Source organism: Molossus molossus, unplaced genomic scaffold (assembly GCF_014108415.1).
Source record: "Molossus molossus isolate mMolMol1 unplaced genomic scaffold, mMolMol1.p scaffold_m16_p_4, whole genome shotgun sequence".
NCBI classification, from domain to species: domain Eukaryota; kingdom Metazoa; phylum Chordata; class Mammalia; order Chiroptera; family Molossidae; genus Molossus; species Molossus molossus.
In genome coordinates, this window is record NW_023425377.1 from 76,391,743 (window position 1) to 76,414,713 (window position 22,971).

A 22,971-nucleotide genomic window follows, 5' to 3' on the forward strand; every position below is an offset into this window, starting at 1 on the left:
GTTTCTCTCTCTCTCTCTTCCTCTCTCTCCCTCCCGCTCTGTCTGAACAAAAAATGCAAAAATGTCCTCGGGTGAGGATAAAAAAAAAAAAAGGTGGGAACAGCCCTGACCAGTTTGGCTCAGCGGTTAGAGCATCGGCCCATGGACCAACGAGTTGTGGGTTTGATTCCAGTCAAGGGCATATACCTCAGTTGTGGTTTGTCCCTGGCCCTGGTTGGGGTCATGAGGGAGGCAGCCAGTCAATGTGTCTCTCTCACATTGATGTTCCTCTCTCTCTCCCTCTCTCCTTCCTACTCCATCTGAACAAAAATGGAAAAATATCCTCGGGTGAGGATTTTTTTTTAAAAAGTGGGAACATTTTTTAATAAAAACTGGGTCAGGATACAATTCGAGAGAGATTGTCCAGGAGAAACAGGGTGCACTGAGTTCTGTAACTATTTCTCAACCGAAAGCAAGGAGTCGGGGTCCCTCCCCAGCCACACAGCAGAAAAAAATCTGAACTAGAGTCGCCCCGGAAAAATGTGGCTGATGAATCGCATCAGAACTCCCTTTGAAATGTTAAATCTATTCTTCTTAGCTGAGAAGTTTATTTTGTATCCTCAGGAAAGTAAAAATAAAACTAATTTAGCTTAGTTTTTAACTTTGATTTAGGCAAACACTTGACAATTGTAATACTTTTGTGTTACATTTAGAAGGGTTTGTAATCTTTAGCATAATCAGGAAATCTATTGTTTGAAGGGTTTGGAACAATTTGACACACTTGAGAAGCTAACCAATTAACCATGTGATTTCACTGAGAAAATTAGACTTGTGATTTTAACATATTAAAGAGAATGTAACTGTTTGTAAACTGCATTAAACATGTAAAATCTAAATTATTATATTTATACATTTGATTATATTTGTGAATACTTTAAGGACATAGTGACTTTGCATTTTAGATTTGTAAATTTCCTCATTAGGTACTTGAAATTTGGGAAGAAATAATATTTGTAAACATAGGAAAAAATGTTTGAGGGAATTTAATTAAATTAGTAAAAATGCTTAATTATTTATAGAAGCTTAATCTAAAACCCTGTGAATAAATGTACATTCAAGGAATGTTACAATAATAAATTAATTTTAAATTAATCAAATTATAAATGAAAGTGTTACTCTTGTTTTCACACAAAAATTTATAAATAAAATAACAACATCCGTTGGTCCAACTTAAAGACTAAGGAAAAACTAGGTTTTCCATTTACAATTATGATGACCTAGTAATCCAACCTCTATGTACATACCCTAGAGAAATATAAATTCAGGAACACACACACACACACACATATACACACAACTGTACATGAATGTTTACAGCAGCTCTACTGATAACTGCTAAAAGCTGGGGTGGGTGAAGAAATTAAGAGATGCTGCTCAAGTGGAAACAATTCAAACATTGCTCAAAGATGAATGGATAAACAATCTATGTTCTATGCATACGTGGGGAGTATTACTTGGTCATGAAAAGGAATGAGGCACTGGTACTCATGGCAATGTGGATGGACTTTGAACACATGATGCTCAGTGACAGAAGCCAGACACAAAGGCCACACAGTGTGTGATTCCAGTGATGTGAAATGTCCAGAACAGGCAAGTTCACAGAGGTAGAAAGTACATTAATGGTTGCCAAGGGCTGGGTAGGGGTGAGGAGAGATGCTTATGCAGTTTCCTTTTGGGGAACTATAGTGGTGATAGTTGCCCAGCATTGTGAATGTACTAAATGTCACCAATGGTTACCAAAAAAGGGCACAGAACTATTGCTAAACACAATACTGACAACTCTCAAAGACACTGTGCTACGTGAAAAAAGCCAGACTCCAACTCAGAAACCAAGGGTCTTCAAGTGACCTCTACTAATAGCCTCCAGGCAAAAAAAGCTAGAGGATAACTACCATTCCCTGGGCTAGCAACACTAACCAGAAAAGCTAAGACAGTGGTATTTAAAGTGGGTCTTCCCTGGCTCATCCAAACCCAGGAGAGGGAGCCACAAACAACAGAACACCACCAACACCCACGGGGAAAATTTGGCAGACTCCAAAGCCCACTGTGATAGCCAAAATGGTGAAAAACAGACACAAAAGCCAAATGAAAGAACAAGAGACCTCTACGGAAGATGAGATAAATGAGGTGCAGTTAAGCAAGTTAACAGAACTAGAATTTAGAGCCATGATGTTGAGGAAGCTCAACAGCATGTGTAAGGATATGAGCACCATGAGTAAAGACATAGAAATGTTGAAAATCAACCAGTTGGAAATTAAAAACTAACAAGAAGAAATGAAGAATGACATATCAGAAATGAAAAACACATTGGAAGGTCTAAAAAGCAGAGTAGGGGAAGCTGAGGACCGGATCAGTGAATTAGAAGACAGGCTAGAAAAAAATCAACCAATCAGAAAACCAAAAGGAAAAAACAGGAAGACAGCTTAAGAGAACTGTGGGACAACTGGAAATGGAATAATATTCACATCATAGGAGTCCCTGAAGAAGAAGAAAATGAGCAAGGGTTAGAGAATATATTCAAAGAAATAGTGACAGAAAACTTCCCTAATTTAGTGAAAGAAGAAGGCATTCAAGTTCAAGAAGCACAGAGAGCCCCAAGTAAGAAGAACCCAAACAGGCCCACACCAAGATACATAGTAATCAAACTGACAAAAATTAAAGACAAAGAGAGAATCCTGAAAGCAGCAAGAGATAAGCAACAGGTTACCTACAAAGGAAACCCCATAAGGCTCTCAGCTGACTTCTCACAAGAAACACTACAGGCCAGAAGGGAATGGCATGAAGTAATCAAGATCATGAAAAACAAGGATCTGAATCCAAGACTACTCTCCTCAGCAAGGCTATCATTCTAAATAGAAGGTCAAATAAAGAGCTTCCCAGACAAAAAAAAAAAAAAAAGGCTAAGGGGATACATTAGCACCAAACCAGCACTGCAAGAAATGTTAAAAGGACTGCTGTAAATACCAGGAGAAATGGGAAGAAAAACAGAACTACACTAAACAAAAATGGCAATAAATAAGTACATATCAATAATCACCTTAAATGTAAATGGATTGAATATACCCCCATGTTTGTAGCAGCACTATTTACAATAGCTAAGATCTGGAAACAGCCCAAGCGTCCATCAGTAGACGAATAGATAAAAAAAAGCAGTGGTACATATACACAATGGAGTACTACTCAGCTGTAAGAAAGAAAGATCTCTTATCCTTTGAGACTACATGGAGGGACCAAGAAAGTGTCATCCTAAGTGAAACAAGCCAAACAGAGAAAGACAAGTTTCATATGATCTCACTTATTTGTGGAATATAATGAACATAACAGTCTGAGGAATGGGGTAGTCCCAGAGACGTGGAAGTGGGGTACAGACTGACAATCCCCAGAAGAGTGGGGTGGTGGGGGAGAGATAAACCACAGAACTTATATGCATGTATGCATGAACAATGGACATGGACAACAAACTGGGGAAAGGGCAGGGAGGGAGTGGGGGGGGTAATCAGTGGGGGGAAAAGGAGAAACATCTGTAACAAAAATTAATAAAAGTATATATATATAAAATAATAAATAAATTTAAAAATAAAAATAAAAAATCCATGAGAAAATGTCAAAAAAAAAAAGAAAAAAGCCAGACTCAAAGGGCCCATACTGTGTGACTCCGTTTATATAATGCTTTAAAAAGACAAACTAGAGCCCTGGCCAGTTTGGCTCAGCGGTTAGAGCGTTGGCCTGCGGTCCGGAGAGACCCGGGTTCGGTTCCCGCTAAGGGCATGTACTTCGGTTGCAGTTTGTCCCTGGCCCTGGTTGGTCGTGCGGGTGGCAGCCACTCGATGTGTCCCTTCACATTGATGTTTCTCTCTCTCTCTCTTCCTCTCTCTCTCCCTCCCGCTCTATCTGAACAAAAAAAATGGAAAAATGTCCTCGGGTGAGGATAAAAAAAAAAAAAAAAGACAAACTAGAATGACGGAACAGATCAGGGATTTACAGGGGCTAGTGGTGGACAGAGTATGTGACTATAAAGGGGAAGCCAAGGGAGTTTGGAGGCAGGGAATAGAACTGTTCTGTATTCTGATTGTGGTGGTAGTTACACCAATCTACTCAGGTAGTGATAAAACTTATAAAACTGTCCAGAAAAGGGCAATTTTACTGTTACCTTTTCTTATTTATTTATTTATTTATTTATTTATTATTATTTTTTTGTTGTTGTTAATCCTCGTGAGAGAAAGAGAAACTTCAATGTGAGAGAAATACATCTATTGGTTGTCTCCTGTATGACCAGGGTTCAAACCCTTCACCGGGAATCAAACCCACAACCCTTCGATCCTCAAGCTGATGCTCTAACCGCTGAGCCAATTCAGCAAGGGCTGTATGTTAAAGTTTAAAACCTTACAACTTTCATAAACTAAATGTTAACTCATAACTCAGTTATGGACAGGACTTTCTGCACCCAAAGTGTCCCTGGGATGCTCAAAACACAAAATACAATTACGAAGACATCATCATTACCTTCAGAGAAACGACTGTGGTTTTGTTTGCACAGGTCTTGTCCAGAATGCTGAAGGTGGTGTTCATTAGTGCACAAAACGAAACCTGTGTTCAGAAGGAAGAGCATTCGTGAGCATTGATCTACCCCTCCCCCAAGCACTCAGGTACAAATTGGGCCACCAAGCCTGCCACATGGGGCGGTCCTCAGTCCCTGAGGTGCCATGAGTTTCTAGAATCCTCAGGGAAATAAAAACTCACCATATGGTCAAAAGTGAAATCACAGCACTTTTTTATTCCATGAATCAAACAAACATAAAAGCAAAACTATATAGTACGGTAAAAAGATGGGGAAATGTGTGGGGAAAAAATTGTGTCTAAACTGAATATCACTCAGCCATAAAAAGGAGTGAAGCTCTGACATTTGCTACAACATGTGTGAACCTTGAAAGCATGATGCTTGACAAGAGAAGCCAGACCCAAAAGGCCGCAGTGTGTGGCTCCATTGATGTGAAATGTCCAGAACAGGCACATCCATGGAAAGTAGATTAATGTTTACCAGAGCTTGGGAAGGAATGACCATAACTTAATAGGTACAGGGCTTCTCTTGGGGGCGATGAGAATGTTTTGGGAGCCAGAGGTGGTGGTTGGGCACCATTGTACATATACTAAATGCACTTCAGTTGCTGTGAAATTTTCCTGAAACCAAAGAAATAAGCTGGCAGCTTCCCACAGGGCCTTGCGTCTCAGGTGGCTGTTGCAGCCTGCATTCAGAGATGAAATTCCCCCAGGAAATGCTTTTTTCCCAGGAGAACATCTACTCACAACGTATTTTCCTGAATTGGGGAAATGGACACGAAATAAGGGGAAGGCACCCTATTTGGATGGGTAATAAAACTTTTACTCTTTACTGCCTTTCTGCCATGCCCATCTATGGCAGCCCAGGGTCCCCAAAATTTTTCAGGGCTGCCATGTATGAGGGTGCACTCTGCATCTATCTCCACAAGGGCAACAGTCTTCTCCCTGTTTTAGGAGGACATATATTGTGATTTCTGTGGAGGCCTCTGGCCACCCCCTATCACCCTTCTTTGTGGGTAAGCTTGGCCCCGCCCCTAGTCTCTCGGAACTCAGCTGATAAATTCAGTGGTGGACCAGGGCCAAAGGGAGAAGTGGAATTGCTTTTTCCACAGTTCCACCAGAACTGCATCAGTCCATCTGTCTCGTTCCACTTGTTACTAATCAGGCCACCTCTGTTTACCTGTGACACAGGTGGGCCCCTTATGTTTAGGTTTACTCTCTGGGGTGCAGGTGCCCTTGGTCTCCTTTTTATTTACAAGGCAGACTCGATCTCAGCCCTGCTCATTTTCAACTAAATCTGCCATGAATTCCCCACATCAGTCACCTTGCTCAACGATCAGACTTAAAAGGGAAAATAAAGGGTCATACCATCCTTTGGGGACTGCATGCAAAAGATGGTCGTTCTGCCCTGGCCGGTTTGGCTCAGCGGTTAGAGCATCGGCCTGCAGTCCTGAGAGACCTGGGTTCGGTTCCCGCTAAGGGCATGTACCTCGGTTGCAGTTTGTCCCCGGCTCTGGTCGGTTGTGCGGGTGGCAGCCACTCGATGTGTCCTTCACATCGATGTTTCTCTCTCTCTCTGTTCCTCTCTCCCCCCGCCCCCCACTCTACCTGAACAAAAAATGGAAAAATGTCCTCGGGTGAGGATAAAAAAAAAAAAAACAGATGATCGTTCCTTCTAGTAATTAATACGGCTGTGTGGGCCCCTCAAACACCTGGGCATAGAAAGCCACTCATTCCTACTTCCCACAGCAAGTATTCAGGTTCCTCGTTGGACTTCCAGGGCCTGGCTTATCCCAGTAGGTCTCCCTCATTTGGCCAGGCCCCATCCAATTATCATTCAGTCCATTAAAGAATGATCTCCTTGGGCCTGGCCCTGTACAATATGCCTCACTGCTGAGTGACCAGTGATATCTACTCATTTCTTTCTCCTCAGGCTTCAAGAGATCCCATCAGCTCGTGTCCCAAAGCCTCACCATCCAAGTTGAAAGGCTTTTTTGTGGCTTTTGTAGAGATTTAACCACAATATCTAGCTATTCAACCAGGGAGGATTCTCTGATTGTTTAAAGTTTCTTGTACAGGACCCTTTTGTACCACAATGGGCCAGACAGTGCACCCAAACAAAGGCTCCAGTTCAGCCAGCGTTTGCAGGGGTCCCTGTACTCACACAGTGGCCCCTGTACTCATGCAGTGGCCACACACATAGGGGCCACCCCTCTCCACATACAGGCCAATGGCCAACCCAGGATGGCCCCCAGGAAGCTTCTTTTCCCTTTCCTATTTCCCTGGTCTCCTGGCTGGCTCGCCATTTCTTGGGGAAATTTCCTGGGGCCAAGAGGCTGAAAACTCCAGAATGGCATCAAGAGTTTATTAATAGAAATTATGGACAGAAGCAGCATGTGTTGGCAGCAGCAAGCTGGTAGCTCTCAGAGCTGAAAGGGGATGGAGTTTGATACATCAGTCTCCAAGAACACAGGTGACTCGTAGCCAGTGGCTACATTTAATCCAAAGCAGGAAACAACCTCACAGCCCTCTCATCTACACAAGAACATTCCTTTCAGGTGAAACGCCGCCCCTTCCCTGCCGCAGCCCGGGATGAATTAATTGGTAGTCAGTTTGCTTCATTAGATAGTGACTGTCATATTAAGTACCAGGAATCATTTTGCCTAACAACTGTACACTTTAAAATGGTTTAAAAGGCAAATCTTTTATGTGTGTTTTACCACAGTTTAAGCCCGGCCAGTGTGGCTGCCCGACCAATGTGGCTCAATGGTTGAGTGCTGACCCATGCACTGAGGGGTCACCGGTTCAATTCCAGCCAGGGCACATGCCCTGGTTGTGGGCCCGATCCCCAGTGTGGGGCTTACAGGAGGTGGTCAGTCAATGTTCTCTCTCATTGATGTTTCTATCTCTCTCTACCTCTCCCTTCCTCCCTAAAAATCAATAAAGAAAAAAAAAAAAAGTGGTCCAAAGTGCATGGGAATTCCTAAGCTAATTTCCATGCTCAGATTAAAATAGTGACCTCAATTCCTGAAGATGCTCATGAAGACTTGACTCATTACATTGACTTCATTAGAGAACCAAGACATCCACATTCCTCTTTGTCTGGCCTGAGGGCTGTATAACACCCATCCTATGTATATCACACACACACAGCCCCAACACCTTCACTGGTGGTGAGACTCCAACCTCTTTTCTTCTTCTGGTAAAAGAATCCTCAAGCTTTAAATAAGCGAATGTCCTTCCTTCTCGGTTTTCCTTTGGGTTGTATGGCCATATGATTAATTTCTGGCTAATGAGGTATAAGCAGAAGTGATACTGTGTCATAGTCTTAAAAGAAAGGACAGTGCCTTTCACTTCCCCTTCTCCCCTGCCCACCAGCTGGAATGCTGATGTGGTGGCAGGGGCTGCAGCAGCCATACTGGACCACAATGAGGAAGTCTTGTATTAATGATGGCAGAGCATCATGGAGCCATCATATCAGCTCTCAGCAGTTTACACTCAGACTGGTACAAAGAGAGGAATAACTTGCTGTTTTTCTTAGGGCACTGTTAGTTTTACATTTGTTAGATGTTCAAACAATATCCTATACCTAATTGGCTTCTAGGAAAACCTCAAGAACTGGAAACCTTAAAAAAAATACTTACATCTTCAGGCTCCACTGCTGCTCCCACTTGGCATAGCAAGACCTGTTTATTGTTAGGTATCACATCTTCTTTACACTTGAAGGGAACTCCTAGGAAGAAAACAAAAGCAACCAAATCAAGCTTAACCACAGCAAGATAGGACTGAAAGCAAGTCTGATTGCATCACCCCCTGCCTAAAATCCATCCGTTACCATATTATACAACAGTAAAAATAAACTATACACTATGACATCAGGTACTCTGAGATGTTTTATAAAGCTCCATTGCAAAAATAAACTAAGCAAGATATTGTTTAGAAATACATACAAGGGGAGAATTTTTCTGTGGTTGTTAGCTCTCACCCGAGGATATTTTTTTTTCCATTGATTTTTAGAGAGAGTAGAAGGGAGGGAGAAAGAGAGAAACATGGATGTGAGAGAGACACATCAATTGGTTGCCTCCTACACAATCCCAATCAGGGCCAGAGATCGAACCTGCAACCCAAGTATGTGTTCTGGACTGGGAATCGAACCCGAAAACCTTTGGTGCATAGGCTAGTGCTCTAAACACTGAGCCACACCTGCCAGGGCTCTACTGCTTATATTGGCAAGGGCCTCAGATAGAGTCGTCGTATTACTGTACTTCACTGCTTCCACATAAGTTACCTATATTTTCAACATCTCAAATAACCCATAATTTACAATTCTTAACCTCTTATGGTTTCCCATTGTTCTTGGCAAAAAGACTCCTAAATTCTTTACATGGCTCACAATGTCCTGCAGAATCTGACCTCTACCCACCTTCTCAGATGCGGCTAATGCCATTTCCCATTGCCCTCCCTCGGTGTTAGCCTCAGGGCCTTCGCCTGTGATCTCTACTCTTCATCTGAATAATTTCTACTCTTCCTTCAAGCTTCAGTTTAAATGTCATTTGCCCAAGCCCTGGCCGGTTTGGCTCAGCGGTTAGAGCGCCAGCCTGCGGTCCTGAGAGACCCGGGTTCGGTTCCCGCTAAGGGCATGTACCTTGGTTGCAGTTTGTCCCAGGCTCTGGTCAGTCGTGCGGGTGGCAGCCACTCGATGTGTCCCTTCACATTGATGTTTCTCTCTCTCTCTCTCTGTTCCTCTCTCTCCCTCCCACTCTACCTGAACAAAAAATGGAAAAATGTCCTCGGGTGAGGATAAAAAATAAATAAATAAAAATAAATAAATAAATAAATGTCATTTGCCCAGAGCATATTAAACATTTTAGTCATTCCAAAATGTTCTAAGATTTTGCAATGATCACACTCATTGTGGTCATTAAGTAACTATATATATGCCCTCTACTTCCTTCCCTAGACTATAAGCTACATGAAGGCAAGTATCATGCCCATCATATTGAGGACTGACTTCTCAGTACGTAGCACAGGAGCCTCTTTGATTCATTAACTAATTAATAGATGCCCCCCAAATAATTTATTGAATGAGTGAATTAATTAATAAATTAATGAATGAATAAAGAGAGAACATGTAGATGAGGTGAAAGTAAGGAAAGGATCTGAAGGTTGGGTAGAGGGAGCAAGACACAGATTCCATTGCCAAGACACACAAGGAGATTATTACGTTTGCAGCTGAAGTTGCCATATTTCCAGGAGCCTTCTGGCTTGGGACGAAAGCCCTCAATGCAGCCACAGCTGTAGGAGCCCAGGGCATTGGTGCAGACAGAATTGGGGCCACAAGGTGATGGATCTTGAACGCACTCATCAATATCTGCAAAGAACTTGAGAATATCAAACAACCAAAAGAACGAGAAGATCTTTTTTTCCCAGGGATGTCCAGACAACCCTCCCTTCACCTCTACATTCCACTTCTTGCTCTGTGAAGTTCATTTGTCCATTGCTTGGTGCAAAGCCAGGGTGACAGGTACAATAGTAGCTCCCAAGGGTATTGGTGCATGTTGCATTGAAAGGGCATATACCCAGGCACTCATCAATATCTGTGTAGTAGAGAATGGGTGTGAAGCTGAGTTAGCCAACAATCCAACAAAAGTCATGCTTCCCATTCTGAAGCATAGAGTTGTCATTTAAATCATGGCAGCCCAACCAGGGATTACATTTCCCAGAACCCTCTGTCTCTAGGGTGGGGCCATGCTACAATCCACCCCAACATTCTTTTAACATTGTCTCTGTAAATGATGACCTGTTAACTAATATGTAACTTCAGATAAACAGCCTATTTTCTTAAGAATTCTAGGAACTAACTTCAAAAGAAGTAGACTCTAATCTCCAGCTCTTCCAGCTCCAGGAGATTTGATGACCTTCAAGCGGTTATCTGAACATACTGTATGGACTGGTACAGAGTCCCCTCAGTGGAGAACTCTCTCAACCCCCTCCTTTCAATTCCTTTATTCTGGTTTTTTTTTTCTTCCTCCTTCCTCCTTATAAAACCCCTGCCTGCATCCAACTGTTATATGTCTTTTTTTTTTAAGATCTTTTTTTTTCTATCCTCACCCGAAGACTTTTATTCATTTTTTTTGTTCAGATAGAGTGGGAGGGAAAGAGAGGAAGAGACAGAGAGAGAAACATTGACGTAAAAGGGACACATCAAGTGATTGCCACCCACATGACCCAACCAGGGCCGGGGACAAACTGCAACCGAGGTACGTGCCCTTAGCTGGAACCGAACCAGGGTCTCTCCAGACCGCAGGCCAACACTCTAACCACTGAGCCAAACCGGCCAGGGCTGTTATATGTCTTTGTGACATTAGTCCAACATCTTCTCAGGCTGCCAGCTCTTAAATAAACCCATTTTCCTTCCACCAACCCTTGTCTCTTGATTATTGGCTTTCAAGTGGCAAGCAGCTGAACCTGGGTTTGGTATCAATGTGACTAGTCTTCATTTATGGAATGGGAAAGGGATGATATTTAAGCATCAACTAGGCAAGTTCTTGTCAGAAATAGCAGAGATGGAATTTATCTTTTGTATATAGAGCTGGACTCATGCATGATTTTCAAAACTTTTTGGCCAAGAAAACATTTGTTCGTGTGAAGTGAAACCTGAATAGGTAAGACAAATGAAAGAAAGGATAGTGGGATGAAAAGTGGGGTGCAAGTCCATGGTTTTGCTTTCTTGCCCTTGACCAGGATTCTGAATAGGATCCCAGGAGCCATTAGAGCCGTATTATTCTCTCTAAGGTCCCTTTCAATTTTATCACTCTATTGTTCTGCTTCTAACAATGTCAGCAGCTAGTGTAGATCAATAAGAAGAAATAGATCATTTCTAATAAAAAGAAGCATGATTTCCCCTGGGGGATAAGGAATATAAAATGTGTTCTGTAGTGTAGTAGATACTCTGAGGACGGCTTCCATCAACCCTTCCACTTCTTGTACACACGTGTTCCCCAAGCAGGATGGGGAGTTTATTTCTCCTTCCTCTGAATCTAGGCTGGTCCTGACTATGACCAATAGAATGTAATAGAAAACTGCCAAGCCCAGGTCTTATGAGGACTGGCATTTCTGCTTTCTACCTCTTTAAACCTTCCTTCTTGGAGACCAGCTGTTGTGCCATGAGGAAACCTAAGCAGCCTTGCGGCAAGGCCCACAGTGAAAACTGGGGGCCCCAACTAAGCTTCCAGCCAGAGACCAGCACCAACTACCAGCCATCTAAACAAGGCTGATTCAGATCTGCCAGCCATCTTGGTGCCCCAGAAAACCCACGTGGTCAACCTGTAAAATCATGAGCAAGAAAAAAGGGTTGTTGTCATGTGCCACTGCTTTTCAGGGTCATTCGACCTCCTTTGAGAAGTCCTCCTCGTGGCTGGAAGAATTACCTGTACATTTGAATGTCTCTGGTTGCTTGGGGGTCCACACATTAGGTGAAATGAAACCCGGCAGGCAGGAGCAACTGTATTCTCCTGGGAGGTTGGTGCAGACAGTATTGGGACCACAAAGAGTCAAGTTTCTGGAACATTCATCCACATCTAAACAGAAAATTGGTCTAAGTCATAAGGATGCAGGATGTTGAGGCTGTAACAGCAGTACACAGCCCACCAGGGACAGAAGCCATGGGGTTTCCTGGCCCCCACCCACCTTCTTACACACATTCATTGCTGTGGAAGGGAAGCACTGAGAGGCATGTCTACGACCCACACAAATCTTCTGAAGAGGCTCCCATGGCTCGGGGTAAATCCCAAACTCCTCACTAGAACCTGTGCGACTCAGAAGGTCTGCTCTCAGCTGTGCTTACTTCCCTCATCTTCTGCTTCTAACCCTACATAACTCGTGGTCCAGATTTGTTGATTTTCTGTAGGTTCGTGAAGGCTCTTCTTTCTCGCCTGTGTCCCCTCAGCCTCAGACACATTTACTCCCTTCTTTCCCTGGTTAATGCCAATACCTCTCCAAGGAATCACTATATTATTAATAAATAACAACTGAGATGTATCAGAGTGGAGCGCTGGAGGGCGTGGACATCTTGGGTTGTAAGCCTGGCTCTGTCCCTCATAAGTTGTGTTACTGGGTGCTGTGAACTGAATTATGTCCTCCCAAATTTATATGTTGAAGCACTAAATCAATGGGATGGTATTTGGACATGACCCTATGGAACATAATTAGGTTTAGATGAGACCATGGGGGTGGGGAATTCATGATGGGGTTAGTGCCCTTATAAGAAGGGAAAGATACACAAGAGCTCTTTCTCTCTGCCATGCGAGGGTGCAGCAAGAAGGCAGTCCCCGGAAAGCCAAAAAGAGACTCTTCACCATAATCTGGCCACACCAGCACCCTGCCTCCAGAATTGTGAGAAATAATGTCTGTTGTTTAAGCCCCCAGCCCGAAGCATTAGCCAGCCTGAGCTGACTAATACACTGGACAAGAGAATTTATCTGTGTCTCCGTTTCTGTCAAATGGAGATAATGACAGAACCCACCCCATAAGGCTGTTCAGGAGATACAGTAATGTGATATCTGTAAAATGCTCAGAACAGGATCTTGGGCATAGCGAGGACTAGGTCAGGATTTGTTAACTAAAATAAAAAATTATCTGCTAACATGTTGAGCTTTTCTTGTGGCAGGCACTGTGGTAGATGCTTTACATGCATCAGCTCAATGAAAGCTCAGAGCAGCCCTATGAGGTGGATGTAAATGTTATCTCCATTTTTCAGAGAAGGAAACTGAGCCTTCAAAATTGTGCATTATTACGGTGCTTGTGAAAGGCACAATGAGGATTTAAACGTAGGTTCTGTCTGGATCTGAAATGTTTAAATAACTGCTTCCCAGGATGTCTTGAGTCTCAGAGTCCGGAAATACAGTGATAGAATCGATGTCTGCTCCATGCATGCCCACCCTGAGTTGCCTAAGTTTGCAGCCTGATTTGGAGGCAGAATAGCATGGTGGTTGGGAGCATAGGTGTGAAGTCACACCTAGGCACGGTTCAGATGCTGACCCTCCTACCTCCTGTCTGTTAGACCTTAGAAAAGTGACTCCACCACAATGGAGGCTCCATTTCCTCATCTCAAAAATAAGTATAAAAGCCCTGGCCAGTGTTTCTCAGTGGTTAGAGCAATGGCCCAGGCACTGAAGGGTCTCGGGTTTTATTCCCGGTCAAGGGCACATACCTGGGTTGCAGGTTTGATCCCCAGCTCTCACTGGGGCATGTGCAGGAGGCAACCAATCGATGTGTCTTTCTCACATCATGTTTCTCTCTCTTTCTCCCTTCCATTCCTCCCCTCCACTCTGTCTAAAAATCAATGAAGAAAAATATCCTCAGGTGAGGATTAACAACAACAGAAAAAGACTACAAAATATCACCAATACTACCAGGTTGCTGGGAGGACCAAAGGAGGTCACTTGCGGAAGAGCTTGGTCCTTGGCTGAGATGCTGCCTCCAGGCCTTTGTACCTGCTCTTTCCTCCTCCTGGCGCACCCTTCCTCAGATACCCAACATCTCATTTCCTCAATTCCTCAAGGTCATTCTCAAATATCAACTGCTTGGTGTGACCTTTGCTCTATAAAAATTGGAAACTCACTGCAGCATGCTCTATCTGCCTCCCCTGCCTTGTTCATCTTGATCTCCTTTAACTGTCCTAGACACACAACGCATTCATGCTTCGTTTCTTTGTTATCTGTCTCCCTCCGCACTAGATGATAAGTTACAGGAGAACAAATATTTTTGCCTGTGTTTTTCACCACTGTGTCTGCCAGCCCTAGAATAGTGCCCCATGTAAAGTAAGTAAGTATTTGTTGAATGAGTGCATAAATGAATGAAAAAATAAATGAATGATTTTTTGTTTCAGCGCTGCAGATGAGGGCCTTGAACTCAGCTGAGATCCACCCCATCCTTGCCCCACCACAGCTGTCTTTGCAAACAGGCTTGGACCTGAGTCCCCAACAGACTCCTTCACCTACCTTCACACATCGCTCCTGAGCCATAGAAACTCATGTCTCCACTGCTGAGTTCAAATCCTGAGCTGCAGACACAAGAGTAGCTTCCAAAACTGTTGTGGCAGGTCGCGTGCTCTGGGCAAGCTCCGGGATAGGCACATTCATCCATATCTGGTGAGTGGAAATGAAAACCCAGGTCAAGGCAGGGAAGGAACTGAGGGCAGGAGACTGCAAACAGGATTTCCTCTACATGTTCCTAACTGGTGACACACAGTGCTGCTGCACCCCAATACCATGTTCCCCCCTTCTTCCTAACCTCCCTTGCAGTGAGGTGTGGCCAGGGAGAACAAACTTTAGGCAACAGTGTGTAAGCAAAAGGGTAGCAAATCATTTCAAAGCATAATGATCACAGATTACAGAGGAGTCCATGGTCTTTCACTCCTCCCGGCACCCACACCGTGGGGTGTGGACTGTGCAGTGCAGCATGGCTCCCCACCCCTCTTTCTACTGTGTGGAGTCGCTCTGCGGCCCCTTGAACCTAGCTGGCCCTGTGACGCATTGGCCAACAGACACAGTGAAAGTGGTGTAATGCCACTAGCAAACTTAGACCTCTAGAGGGCTGTTTGCTTCTGCTTATTCTTGGGGCTTCTGCCATACTGAACAAACCCTAGACTGGCCTAGTGAAGAATGAAAGACAATGTGGAAGAGAGAGGAATCACCCCCAGACATGTGGACACCCCAACCAAGATCAGTAAAGCAAGGTTTTAGTTCAAATACCTTTTAAGAGAAAGTTCTGAAGTTTGGGTCTCCCTAGGACAGTGTTGCTACCTTAGCATTACTGACATTTGGGATGGGATCATTTTTGCATAGATGAAGATGTGAACAAAACCCACTCCATTTCTGTGTCTGTATCTCATTTCATTGTGAGTGTGCTGTGAACAACCTCACTGTGCTTAGCAAGCATATCAAAGCCTTCTGGCTCTGGCCAGTTTGGCTCAGCGGTTGGAGCATTGGCCTGCGGACCAAAGAGTCCCGGGTTCAGTTCCCGCTAGGGGCACATACCAAAAAAATGCCTTCTAAAGTTGATGATTATCTGTGTTCCTTAAAATGTAGCCACAAATATTTTGTTAATAATGGCTGGAATGCCATGACAACCAAGATAAAATCAAACTGATTATCTGTCACAAGACCACCAGGAGATATGGACCCTGGCACTACTGCACTGCATTCTTTGTCCCTTTGTCTTATCCATCATTCGCACCTGAGTTATACAATAAAAAAGCACAGTAACAAGAGTCGGGTAGTTTTTCAGTCTGAAGCTAATTTCTCATTGTGGTGGCCAGTACACCTTTGCCCACCATCAAACAATTTTTTTTTAATGTTTTTATTGATTTCAGAGAGAAAGGAAGGGAGAAGGAGTGGGTGATGGAAACATCAATGAGACAAAAACATTAAATGGCTGCCTCCTGCATATCCCCTCAAACCCATGACTTCCTGGTGCATTGGACAATGCTCAACCCACTGAGCCACACCGGCTGGGCCATCAGACAAGTTTTTATTGTGGGAAGCTGTCCTGTGCATTGTAACATGTTTAGCAGCATCTCTTGCCTCTACCTACTAAATGACAGCATACACAACCCCACCACCACCTCCAGTTTTGACAATCAAAAATGTCTCCAGACATGGCCAATTTCCCCTGGGAGAAAGATCACTCTAGGGACAGAGCCTCCCATGCTCTCAAGTACTTTCTGACCCCAATGCTTAACTCATAATAAGATCTCAACAGTTCAAATCCCACTTTAATAGCTGTGTGTCCTTAAGCAAGTGACTTCATCTCTCTGAGCCTCAATTTTATCATTTTTATTCATCTATTTTTATTATCCTCACCCAAGGACATTTTTGCATTTATCTTCAGATAGAGTGGGAGGGAGAAAAGGAGGAAGCGAGAGTGAGAAACATTGATGTGAGAGAGACACATTGAATGGCTGCCACCCACACAACCCTAACTGGGGCTGGGGCAAACCGCAACCAAGGTAGGTGCCCTTAGCAGAAACCAAACCCGGGCATCTCTGGTCTATGGGCTGATGCTCTAACCCCTGAGCCAAACCGGCCAGGGCTCAATTTTATCATTCTTAAGATGAAGCTCATCATCCCTATTTCATAGAATCATTAAGTGAGGTGATACTACATTAAGTAGATAAATGAAGAAGAGCAAGTCCTCCATACCTTCGCAGAGGGAGTTGTTATAGATGAACCCATCGTGGCAGTGGCAACTGTAGCTTCCCAAAGAGTTGGTACACTCAGAATGCTCTGGGCAGACTCCACTGTTGAGGCATTCATTGATGTCTGAGGAGCAGTGGAAGAGAGTTAGCAGACAAAATATTGGCTGTCTAAGGTTAGATACACATATGCCCATGGTAGCTGTCCACTAAACACCCATGCGGAGCCCAGGAGCATTACCTGTACAGAAGAAATGACCTGGTTTTTTCGGGCTCCAATCATTCCCAGTGGAAGAAGAGAAACCAGGCAAGCAGCTGCATTTGTACCTCCCCGGCAGGTTTTTGCAGACTGAGTTAGGACCACATCGTAGGAAGCTTGAAGAACATTCATCTATATCTAGACAGAGAAACAGTTACAAATTTGCCTCATCTTATATAAAAAACTGTATTTTCCAAAGATGATTGTAATGTCTTCCATTCCTAATATCCTTCCTTCAATGTGAATTTAAGCAGCGGGTCTATGTTCCCTCTCCTTGAATCTAAGCATGCTTGTGACTATGGTGGGAGTGACACCAATGTCATAAAAAATCATGCATTGTTCTCTTGAGATGCTCATTCTTAGAACTCAGCCGCCATACTGTGAGGAAACTCAACCAGTCATGACAAAGCAGTCCGCATGGAGAAGAACTAAGACCTCCAGCCCACAGCCTGGTGGAGCAACCAGCCAACAGCCATCACCTGCTTGCCAGCCATGTAAGTATGCCCTCTTCAAAGTGGATCCTCTAAGTCCCACATGAGCCAACTCAACTGATACTGTGTGGAACAGAGACAAGTTGTCCTTATCAAACTCAGACCAAATTGTAGATTTATTCATGAGCAAAATAAATTATTGTTATTTTTTTTATGCACTAAGTTTGCAGAGGTCTGTTAATGGGTCAAGAACACCTTGCAAAACCACCTCTAAGAACATATTCATTGAAGCACCCATAGAATTATGCAATCATGGTACCATGGGTGGTCCACCCCAAGTCTCCTTCAGCACTACTCCATAAAGCCACCCTAAATAAACACTTGCTATGTACCTGTCATGCAAATAAAATTTCAAGGCAAGTCTCCTACAGCTCTCTCCTGGCAAATTGCACCTCTCTTAAAGAGAAATCTGGCGTTCCACTGTCCACCAAGATAAGATCATGGGGATATTCATCCCAGCTTTGCTTAAAGTTGTAAAACATTAGAAACAACCTAAGGGTCTTTCAATAACAGGATGATTAAATCTGGAGTTGACATAAAGAAACACATGTTCCTTCAGTGACAAATATCTAGTGATACTGAGGCACTGTAGTGGTGGGTCAAAGACATAGAGTAGACAAAATCCTGGTTGTAGTATCCATCATTTTCTAGATGGAGAATGTTGTTTTCACCCCAAATTTTAAAACCCAAGCCACCAGCGCTACTGAGCTTACTGAATACCCCATAAACTGTAGCCCAAAGAAGGATGTTTATGGCTCCCTGGGAACTACAATGATAGAAATGAATTATCTTATTCAACCAACTACAGCCCATGGGTCAAATCTGGCCCACTTGTTTGTGTAAATAAAGTTTTATTGGAAAACAGTTACATCCATTAATTTATGTATCATCTGTGACTGCTTTTGCAATACAGCTGGAGTACTGAGTAGTCATGAAAAAGATCATATAACTATCTGGCCCCTGACAGAAGAAGTTTGCTGACTCCTGATCTTATTCAAACACACAGATAGATCTTTATTGTCAAGAGGAGAATTGCGGTCTAGATATAAGAAATGCAGACAAAGAACTTAGCTTGTTGAGAATTATTTGAGTTTATATTATTTATGTTAATAGTAGCTCTTGGGATTGTGTATGTGCCTAGCACACTGCAAACATTATTGTATTTAATCTTTCAAACCATCCTTGGAGGTAGATGCTCTCAAACACCCAATAGAAACATTGAGACTTGGAGAGATTAAACACATTTTCCCAAAACCTCATAACTAGAGTGTGCCAAATAGGTCATGTGTTGAGATACCACCATTAAAGTCTGAAAAACCTGGGTTTGAATTCCAATTCGACTGCATGACCCTACACAAGTCATTTCATCTCTTTCACCTCAGTTTCTTCATCTGTCCAATGGAGAAGCATCTCACTTCTACACTTGATTCCATGGGAAAATGCACCTAAAGCCCTTCACATAGGGTCTGGCACTCAATAAATGTTAGAAAATCTTACTATCTGCAAGGAGAGGGAGAAGGAGGGGCCCCAAAATGAGATCAGTGGTCATTTCTGGATATCGATAAATAGCATGATCTTTATTTTTATTTTCATTATAATATTGTCTCTAATCATTGGGAATTTTAGTGACCAGGAATCATCTTCATTGGGGGGGGGGGGAGAGAGAGAGAGAGAGAGAGAGAGAGAGGAAGGGAAGATAAGAGGAAGAGGGAAGGAAGGAAGGAAGGAAGGGAGGGAGGGAGGGAGGGAGGGAGGGAGGGAGGGAGGGAGGGAGGGAGGGAGGGAGGGAGGGAGGGAGGGAGGGAGAAGAACTCACCTTTGCATTCCACTCCTGTGCCTCTGAAATGCGTCAGTCCATTGCTGGACAGGAAGCCTTGTTTACAAGTGCAGTAGTAACTTCCCACTGTGTTGGTGCAGCTGGCGTAAGCTGGGCACGTGGTGGTGTTCCAACATTCATTTTCATCTAGGCAGCATAGAGGGAAGAGCCTGGGTTAGAGCTCCAGAGTGGGCAGCAGGGAAAGCCAATGTGAGAGCATGAAGGTGACTGTGTGGGTTGAACTGTGTCTCCTATAAAGATATGGTGACCGAAATTGGAAAGGAGGAAGTGAAACTGTCATTATTTGCAGACAACATGATATTATACATAGAAAACCCTAAAGACTCCATCAAAAATCTACTAGACTTAATAAATGAATTTGGCGAAGTAGCAAGATACAAAATTAACGTCAAGAAATCGACGGCATTCTTACACACCAATGATAAACTCACAGAAAGAGAAACTGAAAAAACAATCCCATTTACCATCATGGCAAAAAAATTAAGATACCTAGGAATAAACTTAACCAAAGAAGTAAAGGACCTATGTGCAGAAAACTACAGGACATTGAAAAAAGAAATAGAGGAAGATATAAAAAAGTGGAAGCACATACCTTGTTTATGGATTGGAAGAATTAACATCATTAAAATGTCCATATTACCCAAAGCAATCTATAGATTCAATGCAATCCCCATCAAAATACCAACGACATATTTCACAGAACTAGAACAAATACTTCAAAAGTTCATATGGAACCCAAAAAGACCCCCAACAGCCACAGCAATTTTGAAAAAGAAGGACAAAGTAGATGGGATCACAATACCAGATATCAGGTTATACTACAAAGTGACTGTAATCAAAACAGCCTGGAACTGGCACAAGAACAGGCATATGGACCAGTGGAACAGAACAGAGAACCCAGAAATGGACCCAAGGCAATATGCTCAATTAATATTTAACAAAGGTGGCAAGAGCATACAGTGGAGTAAAGACAGCCTCTTTAATAAATGGTGTTGCGAAAAGTGGACAGCTACATGCAAAAATATGAAACTAGACCATCAACTTACACCATACACAAGAATAAACTCAAAATGGATAAAAGACTTAAATGTGACCCGTGAATCCATAAAAATTCTAGAAGAAAATGTAGGCAACAAAATTTCGGACATCATATGCAGCAGAATTTTCACTGATACATCACCTAAGGCAACAGAAACAAAGGAAAAAATAAACACATGGGACTACATCAAACTCAAAAGCTTCTGCACAGCAAAAGAAACAACCATCAAAATGGAAAGGCAACCCACTGTATGGGAGAACATCACTGCCAATGATACAACAGATAAGGGGTTAATTTTCAAAATATATAGAGTGCTCATACAACTCAACAAAAGGAAGACAAAGAACCCAATTAAAAAATGGGCAGAGGAGCTGAATAGACACCTCTCCAAACAGGACATACAAATGGCTAAGAGACATATGAAGAAATGCTCAATATCACTAATCATCAGAGAGATGAAAATTAAAACAACGATGAGGTATCACCTCACACCTGTCAGAATGGCCGCCATCAACAAATCATCAATCAAGTGTTGGTGAGGGTGTGGAGAAAAGGAGACTCTAGTGCACTGCTGGTGGGAATGCAGGCTGGTGCAGCCACTATGAAAAACAATACGGTGCTACCTCAAAAAATTAAAAATTGAACTTCCATTTGACCCAGTGATCCCACTTCTACGAATATACCCTAAGAAGCCTGAAACACCAATCAGAAAGAATATATGTACCCCCATGTTCATAACAGCACTATTTACAATAGCTAAGATCTGGAAACAGCCCAAGTGTTCATCAGTAGACGAATGGATAAAAAAGCAGTGGTACATACACACAATGGAGTACTATGCAGCTGTAAGAAAGAAAGATCTCTTATCCTTTGAGACCACATGGAGGGACCTGGAAAGTATTATCCTAAGTGAAACAAGCTAAGCAGAAAAAAGACAAACACCACATGATTTCACTTATATATAGAATATAATGAATATAACAGTCTGAGGAATAGGGTAGACCCAGAAACACGGAAGTAGGGTACAGACTGACAACCCTCAGAAGAGGGGGTGGTGTGGGTGGGAAGAGATGAACCACAGAACTTATATGCATGTATGCATAACCAATGGATGTGGGCAACAAAGCCGGGGACGGGGTGGAGGGATGGGGAGGAGGGTATCAATGGGGTAAAAAAGGAGAAACATCTGTAACAAAAATAAAATTAAAAAAAAAAAAAGATATGGTGACCAGTCAAGATGGCGGCATAGGTAAACGCAGTATGTACTCGCCTCCTCCGACAACCACATCAAAATTACAACTAAATTGTTATAACCCAGTAATTCTCCATCCACTAGAAGAAGGAACCTCTTCTGGGTTCTGTGAACCCGAGTTGTTTTCGCAAAAACTCTTGAAGAGGAAGGTATGCATCAGCCATGACCACAAGGGTATTGACCATGAGCTTAACTAATCAGGAGATGCCAGACGGGGCAATGAGACATTCAAGGCTGGGGTCTAGTGAATGTTAAGAAATATAAAATAAACAACTTGTACAGCTGCTAACTGCTGATATCTGCTTCTGTACACATAGCTTGCTTGCTCTGCTAGACTCTTGAGTAACCCCTGTCCTATATAAGCAACCCTCCCCCTGAGCTTGGGGCTGCAGTTCTCCTCTGTGAAGGTTGGCTGCAGTCCCTGTGCAGGTAATAAAGCTCCTAATATTCAAAATTACTTTGTGTCCGAGTGAGGCTGATTCTCCTGGGTTACAACATAAACTACAACACAACCATCATTCAGAACTACCTGACATTGAGCTGAATGGAAGTCCTGCAACTACAAAATTAAAGAAGCAGAAGCAGCCACATTGAGATTGGTAGGAGGGGCAGAGACTCAGACGGGCTGGTCCCTCACCCACGTGTGGCAGATAAAAATCAGGAGACTACCTCGGCTAGGAAGGTCCTCCCTGAGGGGTGAGGGGTCCACGTTTTACACCATGAGCCCAGCTCAGGGTTCCAGTGACAGGAAGAGAAGTTCCCATAACTTCAGGCTGGAAAAAACAGCAGGAACTGAGGCTGAGGCAGCTAAAGCAGCTCCTTTTAAAGGGCCTGTGCACAGACTTACTTAGACATGCTCCCTATAAGCTTAAATGGGAGGCAGCTTGAGGGACACCAGAGACACACAGGGAAGAACTGAGCTGTTTGGCCTCAGGACGAGGGCTGGAGAGGCAGCTTTCTCCTGGACAGATGTGCTGGTGGAGGCTGATGTTCCTTTGGTGAGCCTTCCCTGGGGCAGCAGATGCAGCCATATCTGAGACTCCAACAACCTGGCTCACACTGTTTGCCCCACCCTGGTGATTTCCTGAGGCCCTGCCCCACCTAACTTTTGGGCCCACCCAAGCTGTTTCCAAAGGCTTTACCATAGGATTGTCCTCTCTTGGATCCTGCTTCAGAGACTCCCAAAATCTCTCAAACAAGCAGCATCTGGTCTCAGCAAGCCCCATACTTCTCATTAAGTGGCCCCAGGCCTGGCACTAGAAGCAACCAGCCTTGGTTCACAACTTGGCTTTTCCTGGGTA

At 43.4% G+C, this 22,971-nt stretch overlaps 1 protein-coding gene across 1 annotated transcript in view; it reads right to left on the reverse strand.

The window, feature by feature from the left end:
- Positions 1-21,706, reverse strand: part of ADGRE1 (adhesion G protein-coupled receptor E1) — a 58,058-nt gene extending 36,352 nt beyond the window's left edge. The window contains exons 1-10 of the mRNA XM_036282232.1: positions 21,685-21,706; positions 19,359-19,505; positions 17,034-17,189; positions 16,800-16,919; positions 14,598-14,744; positions 12,027-12,176; positions 10,053-10,193; positions 9,821-9,967; positions 8,241-8,329; positions 4,543-4,626 (exon numbers count right to left, since the gene is read on the reverse strand). Coding sequence (XP_036138125.1) covers positions 4,543-4,626; positions 8,241-8,329; positions 9,821-9,967; positions 10,053-10,193; positions 12,027-12,176; positions 14,598-14,744; positions 16,800-16,919; positions 17,034-17,189; positions 19,359-19,505; positions 21,685-21,706 — 1,203 coding nt within the window. The remainder of the gene's footprint in view (positions 1-4,542; positions 4,627-8,240; positions 8,330-9,820; positions 9,968-10,052; positions 10,194-12,026; positions 12,177-14,597; positions 14,745-16,799; positions 16,920-17,033; positions 17,190-19,358; positions 19,506-21,684) is intronic.
- Between the last annotated feature and the right edge of the window lie 1,265 nt (positions 21,707-22,971).